The 20,745-nt window shown below is 41.5% G+C and overlaps 1 protein-coding gene across 2 annotated transcripts in view; it reads left to right on the top strand.

Moving 5' to 3' along the window:
- The first annotated feature begins 3,139 nt into the window (after positions 1-3,139).
- Positions 3,140-20,745, top strand: part of LOC117504900 (cellular nucleic acid-binding protein-like) — a 71,360-nt gene continuing 53,754 nt past the window's right edge. The window contains exons 1-2 of one of the 2 annotated variants that reach the window (XM_034164415.1): positions 3,140-3,267; positions 13,010-13,126. In XM_034164415.1, coding sequence (XP_034020306.1) covers positions 13,024-13,126 — 103 coding nt within the window. In that variant the 5' untranslated portion in view covers positions 3,140-3,267; positions 13,010-13,023. Of the gene's footprint in view, positions 3,399-13,009; positions 13,127-20,745 lie in introns of both variants that reach the window. The other variant, XM_034164413.1, reaches the window with a different exon arrangement.

Here is a 20,745-nt window from a genome sequence, read left to right as displayed (position 1 = left end):
GAGAAAGAAATTAAAAAACGAATGTCTGTCCACCTTGCAGTTTATTCGGTGGAGCTATTTGCAATCTGCCTTGCATTAGAATGGATAGAGGTGGTAAAGACCAGATGCAATGTTATTTGCTCTCATTCTTTGTCAGCATTGACTAGTATCCTACATGGCAAGTCAGCGTGTAGACCTGACTTACTATATGATGTTCTTCAAAGTCTTTTCAGACTGCATCAGCAAGATATTTTGGTTAGTTTCTTATGGGTTCCATCTCATTCAGGTATTGAAGGGAATGAGGTTGGAGACCGGCTTGCTAAGGATGCTTTGAATTCTGAGGTTCAGTTGAACATTCCACTCAGTAAAGCAGAAGTTAAGCACATAATAGTTACTAAAATGCTAGGCTTATGGCAGGGGCAGTGGGACAGGGAGAGTAAGGGCGGCTTCCTTCGCACTGTTCAAAAACAGGTACCCACTAGAAGACAGTGTAGTTGGAGTCGTAAAAAAGAGCAGGTAATACAACCCCTGGCAAAAATTATGGAATCACCGGCCTTGGAGGATGTTCATTCAGTTGTTTAATTTTGTAGAAAAAAGCAGATCACAGACATGACACAAAACTAAAGTCATTTCAAATGGCAACTTTCTGGCTTTAAGAAACACTATAAGAAATCAGGAAAAAAAAATGTGTGGCAGTCAGTAACGGTTACTTTTTTAGACCAAGCAGAGGGAAAAAAATATGGACTCACTCAATTCTGAGGAATAAATGATGGAATCATGAAAAACAAAAGAACGCTCCAACACATCACTAGTATTTTGTTGCACCACCTCTGGCTTTTATAACAGCTTGCAGTCTCTGAGGCATGGACTTAATGAGTGACAAACAGTACTCTTCATCAATCTGGCTCCAACTTTCTCTGATTGCTGTTGCCAGATCAGCTTTGCAGGTTGGAGCCTTGTCATGGACCATTTTCTTCAACTTCCACCAAAGATTTTCAATTGGATTAAGATCCGGACTATTTGCAGGCCATGACATTGACCCTATGTGTCTTTTTGCAAGGAATGTTTTCACAGTTTTTGCTCTATGGCAAGATGCATTATCATCTTGAAAAATGATTTCATCATCCCCAAACATCCTTTCAATTGATGGGATAAGAAAAGTGTCCACAATATCAACGTAAACTTGTGCATTTATTGATGATGTAATGACAGCCATCTCCCCAGTGCCTTTACCTGACATGCAGCCCCATATCATCAATGACTGTGGAAATTTACATGTTCTCTTCAGGCAGTCATCTTTATAAATCTCATTGGAACGGCACCAAACAAAAGTTCCAGCATCATCACCTTGTCCAATGCAGATTTGAGATTCATCACTGAATATGACTTTCATCCAGTCATCCACAGTCAATCAATCAATCAATTTTTTTATATAGCGCCAAATCACAACAAACAGTTGCCCCAAGGCGCTTTATATTGTAAGGCAAGGCCATACAATAATTATGTAAAACCCCAACGGTCAAAACGTCCCCTGTGAGCAAGCACTTGGCGACAGTGGGAAGGAAAAACTCCCTTTTAACAGGAAGAAACCTCCAGCAGAACCAGGCTCAGGGAGGGGCAGTCTTCTACTGGGACTGGTTGGGGCTGAGGGAGAGAACCAGGAAAAAGACATGCTGTGGAGGGGAGCAGAGATCGATCACTAATGATTAAATGCAGAGTGGTGCATACAGAGCAAAAAGAGAAAGAAACAGTGCATCATGGGAACCCCCCAGCAGTCTACGTCTATAGCAGCATAACTAAGGGATGGTTCAGGGTCACCTGATCCAGCCCTAACTATAAGCTTTAGCAAAAAGGAAAGTTTTAAGCCTAATCTTAAAAGTAGAGAGGGTGTCTGTCTCCCTGATCTGAATTGGGAGCTGGTTCCACTGGTTCCACGATTGATTTTCTTTAGCCCATTGTAACCTTGTTTTTTTCTGTTTAGGTGTTAATGATGGCTTTTGTTTAGCTTTTCTGTATGTAAATCCCATTTCCTTTAGGCGGTTTCTTACAGTTCGGTCACAGACGTTCACTCCAGTTTCCTCCCATTCGTTCCTCATTTGTTTTGTTGTGCATTTTCGATTTTTGAGACATATTGCTTTAAGTTTTCTGTCTTGACACTTTGATGTCTTCCTTGGTCTACCAGTATGTTTGCCTTTAATGACCTTCCCATGTTGTTTGTATTTGGTCCAGAGTTTAGACACAGCTGACTGTGAACAACCAACATCTTTTGCAACATTGCGTGATGATTTACCCTCTTTTAAGAGTTTGATAATCCTCTCCTTTGTTTCAATTGACATCTCTGGTGTTGGAGCCATGATTCATGTCAGTCCACTTGGTGCAACAGCTCTCCAAGGTGTGATCACTCCTTCTTAGATGCAGACTAATGAGCAGATCTGATTTGATGCAAGTGTTAGTTTTGGGGATGAAAATTTACAGGGTGATTCCATAATTTTTTCCTCAGAATTGAGTGAGTCCATATTTTTTTCTCTCTGCTTGGTCTAAAAAAGTAACCGTTACTGACTGCCACAATTATTTTCCCTGATTTCTTATAGTGTTTCTTAAAGCCAGAAAGTTGCCATTTGAAATGACTTTAGTTTTGTGTCATGTCTGTGATCTGCTTTTTTTTTCTACAAAATTAAACAACTGAATGAACATCCTCCGAGGCCGGTGATTCCATAATTATTGCCAGGGGTTGTAACAAGGCTTAGGATAGGGCACACTAGGCTGAACCATAATCTCCACATTATTGGCAAGCATGCTACGGGTCAATGTGTTAACTGCAGGGACATGGAGACTGTTCATCATGTTCTGTTAGCCTGCCAAGCATACAGCATAGAAAGAAGTATTCTGCTAGAGGAGGTCAGAGAACTGGGGGAGACCAGGCTCTCTCTTGAGGGACTACTTTCCGTGCCATCAGCTTGGAGATTTGTGTTTAAGTTCCTTAAGAACACAGGACTTTTTGATAGGATTTAATTGACCTTATTTATCTAGTTATTTCTTTATTTTTCTTTCTTTCTTTCTTTATTTTTGTTATTATTTTATTTTGTCACTCCTTCGTCGATGCTCCACATCTGTAGTTACACAATTGCACAGTTGGTGGCGGTAATGCAACATTCCGGATGCCAACAGAAGAAGAAGAAGAAGAAGAAGAAGAATGTAACACCACAGAAGAAGCAGCAGCGACCTGGCGCCAGTCCTGTTACTGTTTCTCGGGTCACTTTCGGTTCCTGTGGAAAAGCGCCTCTCTGGGTGAGTCCAGACCTGGGACCGAGCTGGTTCCGGTCCGTTTGCCCCTCCCTGTGTGCGTGGTGCCGTGTGCAGTTCGTGTGCGTGTGACGCAGAGGACGGCAGCAGACTAACGGGCTCGGTTCTGCTCTCAGGTGAGTTCGAGTGGCCCAGCTCAGTCTGGCGTGGTTCCACAGTATATGGTCGATCAGAACCGGTTCGGTGTGTTGCTTCCGCTCGGCTTCGTGTTTCTGTTGTGCTTGTCATGCTAACCACTTAGCATGCTAGGAGACTGCAACGGGTTCGGCCCTACTGATCCGGATCCAGCAGAACCCGAAAAGACTGGGTGAAGTGAACTTTATATCTGATCAGAACCCTCATCAGACCCGGGACGAGGTCACTGCGGACAGATATGTATAATTCCCGTGCGAAATGTGGGAGTTCCAGGCGAAACCATTCAGAGTATGGGGGTAGGGGTTCAGCGGGGTTAGGGATAGAGGTTAGGGGATAGGTAACCCAGTTATTCGTGGCGCCTAGACCCCCATACTCCCAATGGTTTCACCTGGAACTCCCATACTCGGCCCAGGGTTCAGTCTGACCTGCTCCGGACCCCGGAGAAAGTTTGTGTCAATCAACTGATCCAAGAGGTCTGCTTGAACTCGGACACAAGTCTGCATACAGAACAGTTTGGTTCAGTGGAACCCTAAAGGCATCAGGATTCATGTGTTAAGTCCTGATGGGTTTCTGTGCTCATGAGATTTAGACTACATTTTGAGATCCAGTGGATCTGGGTTCACTTTACCTGATACTTGGTGTGTCTAAACGCCAACAGGAAGCCCAATTCCTTTTAACTGCGTGGCGTGATGCTACCTTAGACTTTAGACTTTCCCTGTTACTCTGATTTGATCAACATAAACAAGCATAACTCAAAGTTCTTGGTTGACATGGTGGCAACACTTATTCATATAGGGATGAGAGTTTTCCACGGATTTGACAGTCCCGGGGGTCGATTTTGTGAAACGTCCAAATCCGTTGAGAAAATTTTAGGGGGGGTAAGAATGCAAAAAAAAAATTAATGCCAGGAGTACCTTTAGGGGCTTTCACAGTGGTGTATTCGTAGAGCTGCCTCATTGCAGTCTTGTGTTTCTTTTAAATACGGCCGAAATATGCGCGTACTCAGCCTTTAACAGTGTTTGTTCATACTTGCAGCTACGTGTGTTTGCGTTTTAATGTGTGCACACAGTCGCGTGTGCCATGCTGCACCAGTTTCAGTACTATTTTCTGCCTCTGTGGAAGTGCGCTATGCTGCATGGTGTGGTGCGACTCAAAAATAGTCATTTAACCTTCTTCTTCTTATTATTTTTTTTTATGCAGCAAGTGCGCGTTTATTTTAGAGTCACACCTCTTTTCAACTTTGATTAGACTGATTGATCAGGGCGTTTGATGTGCGCACCGACATGCAGCGAGTGCGTGTTTATTTTAAAGAGTTGCAGCTCTGATTAAACACACAGAGAGGGAGTGAGGGAGGGAGAGCGTTTTTTTTTTTATTTTAAGGAGTCTGATAGAGGACGGAGAGCGGGTTTATTTTATTTTAAGGAGTCTGATAGAGGACAGAGAGCGGGTTTATTTTATTTTAAGGAGTCTGATAGAGGACGGAGAGCGGGTTTATTTTATTTTAAGGAGTCTGATAGAGGAGAGAGAGCGGGTTTATTTTATTTTAAGGAGTCTGATAGAGGACGGAGAGCGGGTTTATTTTATTTTAAGGAGTCTGATAGAGGACAGAGAGCGGGTTTATTTTATTTTAAGGAGTCTGATAGAGGACGGAGAGCGGGTTTATTTTATTTTAAGGAGTGATAGACGAGGGAGAGCGGGTTTATTTTATTTTAAGGAGTCTGATAGAGGACGGAGAGCGGGTTTATTTTATTTTAAGGAGTCTGATAGAGGACAGAGAGCGGGTTTATTTTATTTTAAGGAGTCTGATAGAGGACGGAGAGCGGGTTTATTTTATTTTAAGGAGTCTGATAGAGGACGGAGAGCGGGTTTATTTTATTTTAAGGAGTCTGATAGACGAGGGAGAGCGGGTTTATTTTATTTTAAGGAGTGATAGACGAGGGAGAGCGGGTTTATTTTATTTTAAGGAGTCTGATAGAGGAGAGAGCGCGGGTTTATTTTATTTTAAGGAGTCTGACAGACGAGAGAGAGCGGGTTTATTTTATTTTAAGGAGTCTGACAGACGAGAGAGAGCGGGTTTATTTTATTTTAAGGAGTCTGATAGAGGAGAGAGAGCGGGTTTATTTTATTTGAAGGAGTCTGACAGACGAGAGAGAGCGGGTTTATTTTATTTTAAGGAGTCTGACAGACGAGAGAGAGCGGGTTTATTTTATTTTAAGGAGTCTGACAGACGAGAGAGAGCGGGTTTATTTTATTTTAAGGAGTCTGACAGACGAGAGAGAGCGGGTTTATTTTATTTTAAGGAGTCTGACAGACGAGAGAGAGCGGGTTTATTTTATTTTAAGGAGTCTGACAGACGAGAGAGAGCGGGTTTATTTTATTTTAAGGAGTCTGACAGACGAGAGAGAGCGGGTTTATTTTATTTTAAGGAGTCTGACAGACGAGAGAGAGCGGGTTTATTTTATTTTAAGGAGTCTGATAGAGGAGAGAGAGCGGGTTTATTTTATTTGAAGGAGTCTGACAGACGAGAGAGAGCGGGTTTATTTTATTTGAAGGAGTCTGACAGACGAGAGAGAGCGGGTTTATTTTATTTGAAGGAGTCTGACAGACGAGAGAGAGCGGGTTTATTTTATTTGAAGGAGTCTGACAGACGAGAGAGAGCGGGTTTATTTTATTTGAAGGAGTCTGACAGACGAGAGAGAGCGGGTTTATTTTATTTGAAGGAGTCTGATAGAATACGCCACTGTGACAGAGCCTTTTGTTTAATAAAATTGTCGTCTATTCAGAACACTGAGTGGTCTTTGTTTGTTATCGCCGACACAGCAAGTTCGATCAGTCCGTCAGTCAGCCGAACGCGGAAGTAATGCTGTGCTGACAGTGACCAGTATGAAGTAGGTGCACAATGAGCATGTAGTGTAAGGGAGGTAACTGTGCAGTCTTTCAACTTCCAATATTCTGTAGTTTTCCCTCCAACAAATCATAAAAACCGAGACGGTATCAAAGCGCAGTCGAAGCTATTACTTACGCACGTTTTCATTGGTTATTACAAAGCTTATGACCAATCAGCGCAAAGGTTATATATGCATTTCTCCCGCCCTTTCTTCAGTGTTGCACACACACACACACAGTCAGTGAATTATGTAAACAGACATTTTGACATTATTGTAGTGTGCTAGAACATTGTAATTATATATACATGTACGAGGTCTGTTAGAAAAGTATCGTACCTTTTTATTTTTTTCAAAAACTGTATGGATTTGATTCATATGTTTTTCCGTCAGCCAAGCTTGAACCTTCGTGCGCATGTGTGAGTTTTTCCACGCCTGTCGGTTGCGTCATTCGCCTGTGGGCAGGCTTTGAGTGAGCACTGCTCCACCCCTCTCGTCATTGTTTCATTGCGAGGAAATGGCGGAATGATTTGGGCTTTTTTTTCCATCAGAATTTTTTCAGAAACTGTTAGAGACAGGCAGCTGGAAACCATTCGAAAAATTTATCTGGCTTTCGGTGAAAATTTTACGGGCTTCACAGAGAATGAGTGTTACTACAGCTTTAAGGACGGCCCACAATGGCACACGGCGCGCCGCGCTCCGAGCCACCATCGAGAGGCAGAAACCACTACATCATTTCTAAACGGATGGCTGTGTGGAGCCGGGACCGTCGTGTGCAATTTCTCTGGTTATCACAGGAGCTGGACATCAGCCATTTTCCGGTAGATTTCACTTTTAACAAGAGGTTTTGTCATGGAAAGCCGCGTGGAGGCTTCGCGCGGCAGGACAGATTCGCTGATGAAGCGAGACAACGGAACACCTCCGTTTCGGAGTGTTAGAGGACAAGTTGGGACATGTCCAGCTCTCCACAATTTCTCTTATACTCACTCGACTGGTAAGCACTGGAAGCCGAGATAGGCATGTCCCAACTTGTCCTCTGGACTATCTTACTGAGAATAATCTCTTTGAGCCACTGCAGTCTGCTTTTAGAAAATATCATTCCACAGAGACGGCTCTCACTAAAGTAGAGAATATCCTTAGTGATGTGAAATTTGTGGCTCCACAAGGATCCATCTTAGGCCCCCTGCTTTTCTCCCTTTATATAGCACCCCCTGGGCATATACTACGTCGTTTTGGAATTGCCTTTCATTGCTCTGCTGATGATACTGTTGATACTGTTATACATGCCGATAACTGCTGGTTATCTCATCCACATAAAATGCTTAGAAGATTGTCTTGTATCAGTAAGAAGCTGGATGTCTAGTAACTTCCTACTTTTAAATTCTGATAAGACTGAAATGATGGTTCTTGGTCCAGCGAGACAACTGCATCAATTTGACCAGCTAGCACTTAGCCTCGGCTCGTGTGTCATACATCACACTGACAAAGTGAGGAACTTTGGGCTAATTTTTGATTCTACGTTGTCCTTTGACCTCCACATTAGAGATATTACTAGGACTGCTTTCTTCCATCTGCGAAATATAGCGAAGATTCATCCCATCCTGTCTATGGCTGATGCTGAGACCCTGATCCATGTGTTCATCTCTTCTGGATTGGACTACTGCAATGTTCTATTTTCTGGTTTACCACAGTCCAGCATTAAGGGCTCTCCAATTGGTTCAAAATGCTGCAGCCAGACTTTTGACAGGAAGCAGAAATTTTGACATTACACCCATTTTGGTGTTTCTTCACTGGCTTTCTGTCCCAGTGAGCTCAGATTTTAAGGTTCTACTACTAGCCTATAAAATAGTTCATGGACTGGCACCTCCCTACTAGGGTTGGGTATCAAGATCCGATTCTTGTCGGGTATCGTTAAGAAATGATTCGATCCACCAACATCAATAACGTTTTTGCTTAGCGATTCCCTTATCGGTCCTTCAGAGCAGCTGTTGTTTTTGAGGGTGTTTGTTGGGAAAATGATCATTCCTCTACGTTGATTACAGACCCTACAGCGGCTCTGTAATCGACCGTTTCTACAGCGCGACACCAGTTTGAAGCGTGATCCAATGAAGCAATGCTTTGATCCACTAGCTCGTTGGTTCTTTGATTCGCTGCTCTTCAGAAATGGTAAGTCCAATTCTTAACCCCTCTCAAAGCCATTAAAATATTGTGAGTCACTTTTGTGCTGATTAAAGTCACTAACTGGTACTCTTGTCTTGTTGCAGTCAAGAAACGAGAATCGTCCTCCGTTCCATTGGCACAGCTCCAAACGCTGCGTGGCTCTCTGCCGAGACAGAGTCCAATCTGAATTAATAACTTCAAAATGAATTACCGCTTAAAATAAAATGACACCTCTTACAAATGTTGTAATACAGACAAGAAATTACAAGAGACTAAAATGTTTTTTCCTCCCAAAATGAGACGTGCTGTGTTCTTTATAAATTGCATCGTGACGTGCAGCACAGCAGCTGAGCTCAGCTCAGATGTATGGAAAGACATTAATGCCAATAATGTCTGAAAGGAAATGCTTTTGACAAAAACTACATATTTTGTTTATTTCTATTTATGTCCAGAGATCAAGGATCCACCATGCAGAGTTTATGTCCAAAGTTTATGGATCCAGTGACCAATTTCATATTTATTTACTTTAAGACAAAATGTTGTTCAATTTCAATTCAATTTAATCAGCTTATAAAGCGCCAAGTCACAACAAAATCCGTCTCAAGGTGCCTCACATAGAACAGTTCAACATAAAAAATAAAAATTAAAAAATTCAAATACATAATTAAAAACAGAAGTAAAACAATAAAACAGATAAAAAATAAAAACTATTTATAATAAAGAGAATAAAAATAGGCTTTTAAGTCTTGACTTAAAAATGTCCACGGACTCCGACTGCCTCACGGTCGCAGGAAGACCGTTACACAAAGCGGGTGCACAATAAGAAAAAGCTGTTTTGACCCGCTGACATAGAAAACCTACTTTAAGTACACAAAAAATTCATAAGAGCTATTGATAAGGGAATTGGATTGATGAGCGGAATCGACAATGGCATCGATATCAATAAAATCTTATCGATAGCCATCCCTACTCCCTACTTACCTGATTAAACCTTATGTACCGGCCCGGGCTTTGCATTCTCAGGGTGCAGGACTACTTTGTGTCCGTAGGGTGAATAAAAAGCTTTCTCTTAACGTGCTCCTGTTCTGTGGAATGATCTCCCTGCATCAATAAAGCAATCAGATTATGTGGAGACTTTCAAGTCTAGACTTAAGACGCACTTGTTTTCTCGTTCTTATGGCTAGTACAGTGGTTTTCAAACTGAGGTGTCCTGCATTCTTTATGAATGACATTGATGCTGACGTGCAGCTGGCTGAGCTCAGCTCAGAGGTACGGAGTCAGATTTGTGTCAGTGTTTGAAAGGAAATACTTTTGAGAAAAATTACACATTTTGTTTATTTCTGTTTATGTCCAGAGATCAAGGATCCAGTGAACAAGTTCATACTTATTTACTTTAAGACTCAATAAAATGTCGTTGACAGAAAAACCTGTAAAGCTGACTTTTAGTACCCAGAAAATTCACAATAATTACTGATAAGGAATCGGTTTGATAAGCGTAATTGATAATGGCATCAATATTGAGAAAATCTTATCAATACGCATCCCTTTTTTATTTATGTTAAAATGTTAGGTATGCCACTGATTTTTAAAAACACACAGATGTTTAAAATATGACAAAAGGTAAAAATAGAAGAATAGAAAGTTCTTTAAAAACACGTTTAAAATGTTTACAAAGGGTGTAAATGTGTGAAAGAATAGAAAGTTCTTTAAAAACACGTTTAAAATGTTTACAAAGGGTGTAAATGTGTGAAAGAATAGAAAGTTCTTTAAAAACACGTTTAAAATGTTTACAAAGGGTGTAAATGTGAGAAAGAATAGAAAGTTCTTTAAAAACACGTTTAAAATGTTTACAAAGGGTGTAAATGTGAGAAAGAATAGAAAGTTCTTTAAAAACACGTTTAAAATGTTTACAAAGGGTGTAAATGTGAGAAAGAATAGAAAGTTCTTTAAAAACACGTTTAAAATGTTTACAAGGGGTGTAAAATATGTAAATGCACAAATATTTTTAAAATGTGTTTAAGATGTGTAAAAGAATAAAAAGAAACACACAAAGATGTTGAAATTGTATGTGTGTTGGTGGTGGGGGGTAGCTATTCATTTGTTCTCTGGGGGAGCTCACTCTCCCACACTTTGAAAACCCCTGGGCTAGCATCTTGTGTTACTATGATTTTTACTATGGAAAGGACTGCTAAAAAGATAGCTAACTTTAGAAACCACTTAAGATTTAACCTAAGATGCAAACAAAACAATGTTATTCCCAAATGCATGAAGCAAAAGGCACTAGAAGCAGGTCACACAGCAGAAAAGATCCAGATGTTCATTGGGAGCTTCTTGTGGTGCTTCATGAGTCGAAAGAGGTCAATCGATTTCTGCAGGGACAGTGAGGTATCTGGAGCATAGCGGGCCTCTAGGTGGCGACGTCCCACCTCGGTGTGTTCATCTATGTCAGTGGCTGCTGCATCCAACTTGGAAACTCAGCCTTCTCTGTGCAGTCTACACTACAAAGTGTCTTTGTAAACCATATGATCTTGTAAAGGCTTTATTAGCAGCCATTTTTCACCTACAACAAGCACACAAATGGCCAACATATGAAATATAGCAGAAGAATCGAAACACAAGATGTTATTGCGCTTTCACTGACCGGCATCAGCTAGGAATCTCACCCGGTCGTTTCGGCCCTTTAACCTAGAACGACCAAATGGGTGAGTGGGGCCAACTGTCTCGTCAGACACCACCCCGGTCAGCCTTGAAACGCTGCCAGATTGATAACGACGCAAGTAATGCAGCCGTTGACACTTCAACAATCTTCACCTTCTTCCTACAAGACATACCGATCTTGTGCAGGAAATAACCCATTGATTTCCCGGCAAACCCTCGACAGTAAACGTGGGCTTTTACTGTCGAGATATATCAATGATACAATGATATATCGTTCTATTTATGCCCTTTATTCAGTTTTGTCACTTTTGTTGAAAATGAGTATGTAGTGACATATGGCACACATAACCATCATATTAAGCCCCGGTAACACGGCACTTATGAAGGACCCGAAGCCAAAATGAAACTAGTTCACATAATTTAACCGTTGTCCAGCTTTGTTCCTGCAGCTGGCGCTTCCTCAGAATTTTCAAACTGTTAAAAAATGTAAACAAATCCCAATGACAACCTCAATTCCTCTGTATTCCACCTTGCTTTCTGTCTCGACGGTTCCTCATTGTTTGGGTAGTTCCTGTAAAGTTCCGTTTGACTGTCGTCCAAATTCATCCGACCACCCAAGTCCGTCTTGCACGCATGTTGACAATATCTGAATGGATCAATCACTGAAGCTCAGATGAGCTGAACGTAACGTCTTCATATCGCTGATGACTCGTCCATGTGTGGGATGACAAGCAACGCTGTCATACAGAAACAGTAGCGGCAAGAACGCTTTATCAACCACTGTAACTATTCACACACGTTCCAGCCGTGTGTGGCTGGTTTGCGTGTGCACACACGTTGTCAAGACAACCAGACCCCACCCCTGCAGGGGCTGTGGACATGAGCACAGGGCGGGCTGCGCTCGGTCTCATACCCGATGTCGGTCACGTCATCGTGGCTGTTTCATTTTGATGTGTTTTAAAGCGTTTGACATTCCCTTCATTTTTCTTTTGTTAGATTTGGTTTTCTTTTGCTCCTTTTTGCGCTCCTGATTTGCAGGCTTTCCGCTGATGGGAAAAGTACAGGATCATTCGTCCAACTTTTCTTGATGATTTGTGACTTTGTTTCCTTTGTATAGCTGTCGCCGTGTGCGGTGTGACCGGGCCCTTTAATTGTCTTCTGTGCTGAAAATATCTACAAGAGACCAAAGAAGTCATACTTTAAGCCTTATATGAGGAGTTTTGTCGTTGTCAGCAGTCCTGGCTCTCACAGGGTATGTACACGGCTCAGGTTGGGTCAGTTTGTCAAGACTTAATAGATTCCTGTTCAGAAGGTCTGTCCTCATATTTTTAAGGGGGTGTATATATAATGTTTAATTTTACAAAATAGTACCACCCCCCACTTAAAAGCCTGAAATGATTTTGTGCATCTGGTGAAAGTGGAACTTTAGGTGCCGTGTTTGATCCGTGCTGAACAGGTGAATAAAAGGTGTTACATGATGATGAAAAACCTGCTGAATGTCTTTGGGTTCTCATCAGTGGTGAAGGTATTTATCCCCTCGCTGCTTTACAGCGTCTGTTTTGGTGCTGTGTTCCTATTGGCTGTTTGCAGTAGTCACATGATGAGACACTGATAGGCTGCTGTCTTTGTTCCAGGAGGAATTGTCTGCGTATGATTGTGGACAGCTTACTGGGTTTAGACCGGCTCAGAGCTCTGAGTCCTCGGGTGAATATGTGTGACCTTTGATCTCAGTGAGCATGTGGCATTCATGTTGCGTTTTCACACTGATGTTTGTGGATGTGCACGTAGTGTGAGCAGAAGATCATGTGCACTGTTTCCTTCTGGTCTGAAATACCTGTCAATCATGTGGTTGGCAGGGCATTATGTTCACGCTTGTTTTGTTTTTCCAGCTGTTGTCGTGACGATGAGCAGTAATGAGTGTTTTGGCTGCGGACGCAGTGGTCACTGGGTGAAGAACTGTCCCAACACCAGCCGGGGGCGGAGTAAAGGTCGTGGCAGAGGCAAAGGTGAAGCATGCACACAGTCACAGAATAAATTCACAACAAACATGAAAAAGAACAAAGAGCTGATTGCAAAGTCTGATAGAGCAAGTCCCAAGCTTCAGGCTGGGTGGGTTCCATTTGTCCAAAGACCTCACCCAGACGTCACCTCCTCCAAGTGAGGCAAGAAGCTGCAGCAAACCCTGATCTCTGAGGATACTGGACAAGGCTCATCTGGGTCCTCTGATCCTCGCCGTCAGAAAGAACTGAAAACCACATTCAGGGTTCAGTTTAAGCTTCGGAAATTTGGAGTCTACATTCAGTCAGTGAACTGTCTGGTAGACTGTCGCTAGCTAGACTGCCCGATATCTTAGCTTCACGTATGACAAATACCCAGTCAGTAGACGATCTTGTGGATAGTTTAAACTCAGTGCTCAAAACTACACTCGACATGACTGCGCCAGCTGTGTTAAAACCACGCTCCCCCAAAACACAGTCACCTTGGTTCAGTGATTACCTGCGTGACCTCAAGCATAAGGCTAGAGGTCTAGAACGGAAAAGGCGTAGTTCAAAATTAGAAGTATTCCACCTTGCGTGGCGTGATGCTATGTTAGACTATAAGCATGCATTACTGGCTACAAAGTGGACCTATTACTCTGATTTGATCAACAAAAACAAGCATAACTCAGTTTTTGTTCAACACGGTGGCAACACTTATTCATGGACAACCACCTGTAGTTCGCTCTCCTTTTACAGCACAAGATTTCCTGGATTACTTTGAGAAGAAAATAGATGACATTAGGTTAAACATATCCCAGCATGCCTTAATCCAGCCACTACACGCTGCTATTGAGGTGGGCGCCACTACTGAGGTATTACCTAGATTTATACAACCCCTGGCAATAATTATGGAATCACCGGCCTCGGAGGATGTTCATTCAGATGTTTAATTTTGTAGAAAAAAGCAGATCACAGACATGACACAAAACTAAAGTCATTTCAAATGGCAACTTTCTGGCTTTAAGAAACACTATAAGAAATCAGGAAAAATAATTGTGGCAGTCAGTAACAGTTACTTTTTTAGACCAAGCAGAGGGGAAAAAAATATGGACTCACTCAATTCTGCTGAATAAATTATGGAATCACCCTGTAAATTTTCATCCCCAAAACTAACACCTGCATCACATCAGATCTGCTCATTAGTCTGCATCTAAAAAGGAGTGATCACACCTTGGAGAGCTGTTGCACCAAGTGGACTGACATGGATCATGGCTCCAACACGAGAGATGTCAGTTGAAACAAAGGAGAGGATTATCAAACTCTTAAAAGAGGGTAAATCATCACGCAATGTTGCAAAAGATGTTGGTTGTTCAGTCAGCTGTCTAAACTCTGGACCGAATACAAACATGGGAAGGTTGTTAAAGGCAAACATACTGGTAGACCAAGGAAGACATCAAAGCGTCAAGACAGAAAACTTAAAGCAATATGTCTCAAAAATTGAAAATGCACAACAAAAATGAGTCAACGTCTGTGACCGAACTGTAAGAAACCGCCTAAAGGAAATGGGATTTACATACAGAAAAGCTAAACAAAAGCCATCATTAACACCTAAACAGGAAAAAACAAGGTTACAATGGGCTAAGGAAAAGCAATCGTGGACTGTGGATGACTGGATGAAAGTCATATTCAGTGATGAATCTCGAATCTGCATTGGGCAAGGTGATGATGCTGGAACTTTTGTTTGGTGCCGTTCCAATGAGATTTATAAAGATGACTGCCTGAAAAGAACATGTAAATTTCCACAGTCATTGATGATATGGGGCTGCATGTCAGGTAAAGGCACTGGGGAGATGGCTGTCATTACATCATCAATAAATGCACAAGTTTACGTTGATATTTTGGACACTTTTCTTATCCCATCAATTGAAAGGATGTTTGGGGATGATGAAATCACTTTTCAAGATGATAATGCATCTTGCCATAGAGCAAAAACTGTGAAAACATTCCTTGCAAAAAGACACATAGGGTCAATGTCATGGCCTGCAAATAGTCTGGATCTTAATCCAATTGAAAATCTTTGGTGGAAGTTGAAGAAAATGGTCCATGACAAGGCTCCAACCTGCAAAGCTGATCTGGCAACAGCAATCAGAGAAAGTTGGAGCCAGATTGATGAAGAGTACTGTTTGTCACTCATTAAGTCCATGCCTCAGAGACTGCAAGCTGTTATAAAAGCCAGAGATGGTGCAACAAAATACTAGTGATGTGTTGGAGCGTTCTTTTGTTTTTCATGATTCCATCATTTATTCCTCAGAACTGAGTGATTCCATATTTTTTTCCCTCTGCTTGGTCTAAAAAGTAACCGTTACTGACTGCCACAATTTTTTTTCTTGATTTCTTATAGTGTTTCTTAAAGCCAGAAAGTTGCCATTTGAAATGACTTTAGTTTTGTGTCATGTCTGTGATCTGCTTTTTTTCTACAAAATTAAACAACTGAATGAACATCCTCCGAGGCCGGTGATTCCATAATTTTTGCCAGGGGTTGTAGAATTTGAGAGTATCTTTCTCGGTGTTATGGTGAAACTTATAATGTCTACAAAAAGCACAACCTGTTTATTTGATCCTATACCAACAAAACTGTTTAAGGACCTGTGGTCCACTCTTGGGTTGACTGTGCTGGAAATTATTAATCTTTCTTTAACTTCTGGATCTCTTCCTAAATGTTTCAAATCTGCAGTCATTAAACCATTACTTAAGAAACCTAATCTTGACCCTAGTGTATTAAAAACTATAGACCGATATCAAATCTATCATTTTTCTCTAAAATTCTGGAAAAAGTGGTGTCACGGCAGCTCGTAGACTATCTTACTGAGAATAATCTCTTTGAGCCACTGCAGTCTGCTTTTAGAAAATATCATTCCACAGAGACGGCTCTCACTAAAGTGGTGAATAATCTTCTGCTTACAGTGGATTCGGACACGACTACGGTTCTGTTGCTGTTAGATCTCAATGCTGCGTTTGATACGTGGATCATCATATTCTACTTGATAGGCTGGAAAATCATTTTTGGATTACTGGGAGTGCCCTTGCATGGTTGACGTCATACCTGACCAGTTGTTCTCACTGTGTTTTATACAGTATCACTACCTCTAACCTTAGTGACATGAAATTTGGGGTTCCACAGGGGTCTGTCTTAGGCCCCCTGCTTTTCTCCTTTTATATAGCACCCCTTGGGCACATATTGTGGTGTTGTTGGGATTACCTTTCACTGCTATGCTGATGATACTCAGGTATACATGCCGATAACTGTTGGTAATTTCGTCCACATAAAATCCTTAGAAGATTGCCTTGCATCAATGTGAAGCTGGATGTCTAGAAACTTCCTACTTTTAAACTCTAAGACTGAAATGATGGTTCTTCGTCCAGTGAGACATTGGCATCAATTTGACCAGTTAACACTGAGCCTAGGCTCATGTGTCATACAACCCCAATTCCAATGAAATTGGGACGTTGTGTAAAATGTAAATAAAAAACAGAATACAATGATTTGCGAATCCTCTTAAACCTATATTCAGGTGAATACACCACAAAGACAAGATATTTCATGTTCAGCCTGATAAACTTTGTTTTTGTGCAAATATTTGCTCATTTTGAAATGGCACCTCCCTACCTAGCTGACCTAATTAAACCATATGTACCGGCCTGGGCTCTGCATTCTCAGGGTGCAGGACTACTTTGTGTCCCTAGGGTGAATAAGAAGTCTGTGGGTCACAGAGCTTTCTCTTATCGTGCCCCTGTTCTGTGGAATGATCTCCCTGCATCAATAAAACAGTCAGATTTTGTGGAGACTTTCATGTCCAGACTTAAGACGCACTTATTTTCCCTTTCGTATGACTAGCATACTGGCATAGTATGTTACTATGCTTTTTACCCTTTTAATTTCATTTTATTAGTAAACAGAGCGTGCCGCGGCCTCAACTTTATCTAAATTCTGGGTCTTTTAGTGAAGCTTAGGGCTGGTGGCCGGTGATCACCTTAGTATTTCTTCTGTTTTTCTTGTTGTTTAGTGCTGACAAATTATACTGTATTTGTTGTCTTTCTGATGCCCGATTCTGTTTTTTTCTCTCTGTTTGAAGTGCAGCTCCATCCAGAGATGGGTGTGGTGTCTGTTCCTGTAACCCTCCTGTCCTGTGCACCGGCAGCATTTCCTGTATATTCGTTGTGTGAATTGTTCTGTAATTTGTGTCTGTATCATGGCCCAAGCAGAGGGTCACCTCTTTGAGTCTGGTCTGCTTGAGGTTTCTTCCTCAGAGGGAGTTTTTCCTTACTACTGTCATCTGTGTTCTTTCTCTGGGGGTCGGCAAGATTATTGCGATTTGGTGCTATATTAATGACAATAAATTGAAATTGAAAGCTGTGGTGTTCAGTTGAATATAATCCATTTGTCTGTCCTGATTTAAGTCTCTGTTACACCAGGATAGATCAAGGAAACTTAGGAGGAACCAATACAGATAGTCCCCCCACCTTTGGTCCTGCAAAAGTCCTTTTCTCATTTGTAAGTTGTGTTCCTTCTCTAAACTTTAAGTGGACATGAGACAGGGAATTTTTGTTATGGTTGCATGTTTGTTTACCATTTTGTACTCTGCTTGTTTGTCACTCATGCGTTTGTGTCCTGTGCTTGTCCGATGTGTCACATTGGGCTTCTGATTGGCCAAAGCCCCGGTGCGGCGTGTGTAATCTGGATGGCAGAGTGCCCCTGGTGGATTGTCTTTGCAAGAAGGCACTGCAGAGACAAGTTGTTTGATGTCCTTGTCGCTGCAGCACCACTGAACACCAGCATAGCGGAGAGGACGCTGTCAGTGCACAAACTTAGTGAGGAAGCATGATATCATGATCCCCAAGCAAGCCAGGTTTTACCCTCATTTGCATTCAGACCTCAGTGAATCCCATTCAAATCCAGCTTCCCCCCAGCTTACGTATATGCCTTGAAACCAGGAAAATCGTTCTGCTGAATGCATCTCTTTGTGTTTTCAGTGAAAATATGACGTCATCCATCCTTCAGAGTCCCAAATCCACCAGAGACCGACCGATTGAGCAATATTTGCCACCTGACAAATAATTTCAATCTGTTACTAATCAGTTGACTCAGTCAGTAGTGTGACTGAACCCTCTAGATATCACGTCCCGTGTGTTGGTGCTGAAGCTGCTGTCTCTCAGACCAGCATAGAAGACTGTAGCCGAGCGCAAGAAAGGTTTGTCTGTTTCTAAATTTTGACACATTTTTACTGCATCTGAATATCGACTTCAAATATCTGTTGTCGGTCTCCCACATGAGTAATAACCAGTGTCGGCAGTAAAGAAATAAAAGTATTGGTTGGCCTATTATAATAATGATGTTTATTATTGGATAATGTATGAAAATTTAAAGGGACATTGTTACAGTTTGACACTTTATTGAAAACTATTCTCTTTTGTTTCCTACATATATATGTATATGTATATATATATATGTATATATATGTATATGTATATATATGTATATGTATATGTATATGTATATGTATATGTATATGTATATGTATATGTATATGTATATATATGTGTATGTATATATATGTATATATATGTATATGTATATATATGTATATATATGTGTATGTATATATATGTGTATGTATATATATGTGTATATATATGTGTATGTATATGTATATGTATATATATGTGTATGTATATATATGTGTATGTATGTATATGTATATGTGTGTATATGTATATGTGTGTATATGTGTGTATATGTATATGTGTGTATATGTGTGTATATGTGTGTATATGTATGAGGGCTGTCCATAAAGTATAGGTCCTTTTTATTTCTTTCAAAAACTATATGGATTTCATTCATATGTTTTTACGTCAGACATGCTTGAACCCTCGTGCGCATGCGTGAGTTTTTCCACGCCTGACGGTGACGTCATTCGCCTGTGAGCACTCCTTGTGGGAGGAGTCGTCCAGCCCCTCGTCGGAATTCCTTTGTCTGAGAAGTTGTTGAGAGACTGGTGCGTTGTTTGATCAAAATTTTTTCTAAACCTGTGAGACACATCGAAGTGGACACGGTTCGAAAAATTAACCTGGTTTTCAGTGAAAATTTTAACGGCTGATGAGAGATTTTGAGGTGATTCTGTCGCTTTAAGGACTTCCCACAGTGCGAGACGTCGCGCAGCGCTCCCAGGCGCCGTCGTCAGCCTGTTCAAGCTGAAAACCTCCACATTTCAGGCTCTATTGATCCAGGACGTCGTGAGAGAACAAAGAAGTTTCAGAAGAAGTCGGTTTCAGCATTTTATCCGGATATTCCACTGTTAAAGGAGATTTTTTTAATGAAAGACGTGCGGATGGGTCCGCGCGTCGATTCACAGCCGACGCGACGCTCCGCCACAGGAAAAACACCTCTGTTGAAAGCCTTAAGGACAAGTTGGAACATGTCCTGCTGTTAAACAATTTCTCATATACTCACTCCACTGAAAGCCATCAAAAGCCGCCTGGATTTTACAAATGGTTATCAACACGGAGGTGTTTTTCCTGTGCCGCCGCACCGCGTCAGCTGCGTCCCGACGCGCGGCCCCGTCCGCACGTCTTTCATTAAAAAAATCTCCTTTAACAGTGGAATATCCGGATAAAATGCTGAAACCGACTTCTTCTGAAACTTCTCTGTTCTCTCACGATGTCATGGATCAATAGAGCCTGAAATGTGGAGGTTTTCAGCTTGAACAGGTTGACGACGGCGGCTGAGAGCGCTGAGCGACGTCTCGCACTGTGGGAAGTCCTTAAAGCGACAGAATCACCTCAAAATCTGTCATCAGCTGTTAAAATTTTCACTGAAAACCAGCTTAATTTTTCGAACCGTGTCCACTTCGATGTGTCTCACAGGTTTAGAAAACATTTTGATCAAACAACGCGCCAGTCTCTCAGCAACTTCTCAGACAAAGGAATTCCGACGAGGGGCTGGACGACTCCTCCCACAAGGAGTGCTCACAGGCGAATGACGTCACCGACAGGCGTGGAAAAACTCACGCATGCGCACGAGGGTTCAAGCATGTCTGACATAAAAACATATGAATGAAATCCATATAGTTTTTGAAAAAAATAAAAAGGACCGTTGCTTTATTGACAGCCCTCGTATATATGTGTGTGTGTGTGTGTGTATACAGTGAGGAAAATAAGTATTTGAACACCCTGCAGTTTTGCAAGTTCTCCCACTTAGAAATCATGGAGGGGTCTGAAATTTTCATTTTAGGTGCATGTCCACTGTGAGAGACATAATCTAAAAAAAAAAAAAATTCCGGAAATCACAATGTATGATTTTTTTAAAATAATTTATTTGTATGTTACTGCTGCAAATAAGTATTTGAACACCTGCCAACCAGCAAGAATTCTGTCACAGACCTGTTAATGTTTCTTTAAGAAGCCCTCTTATTCTGCACTCTTTACCTGTATTAATTGCACCTGTTTGAACTTGTTACCTGTATAAAAGAACCTGTTCACACATTCAATCAATCACACTCCAACCTGTCCACCATAGCCAAGACCAAAGAGCTGTCTGAGGACACCAGGGACAAAACTGTAGACCTGCACAAGGCTGGGATGGACTACAG

This window comes from Thalassophryne amazonica, chromosome 3 (assembly GCF_902500255.1).
Source record: "Thalassophryne amazonica chromosome 3, fThaAma1.1, whole genome shotgun sequence".
Classification (NCBI taxonomy): domain Eukaryota; kingdom Metazoa; phylum Chordata; class Actinopteri; order Batrachoidiformes; family Batrachoididae; genus Thalassophryne; species Thalassophryne amazonica.
The sequence above is the reverse complement of the archived record's forward strand: the minus strand, read 5'-3'. Positions and strand labels throughout refer to the sequence as shown.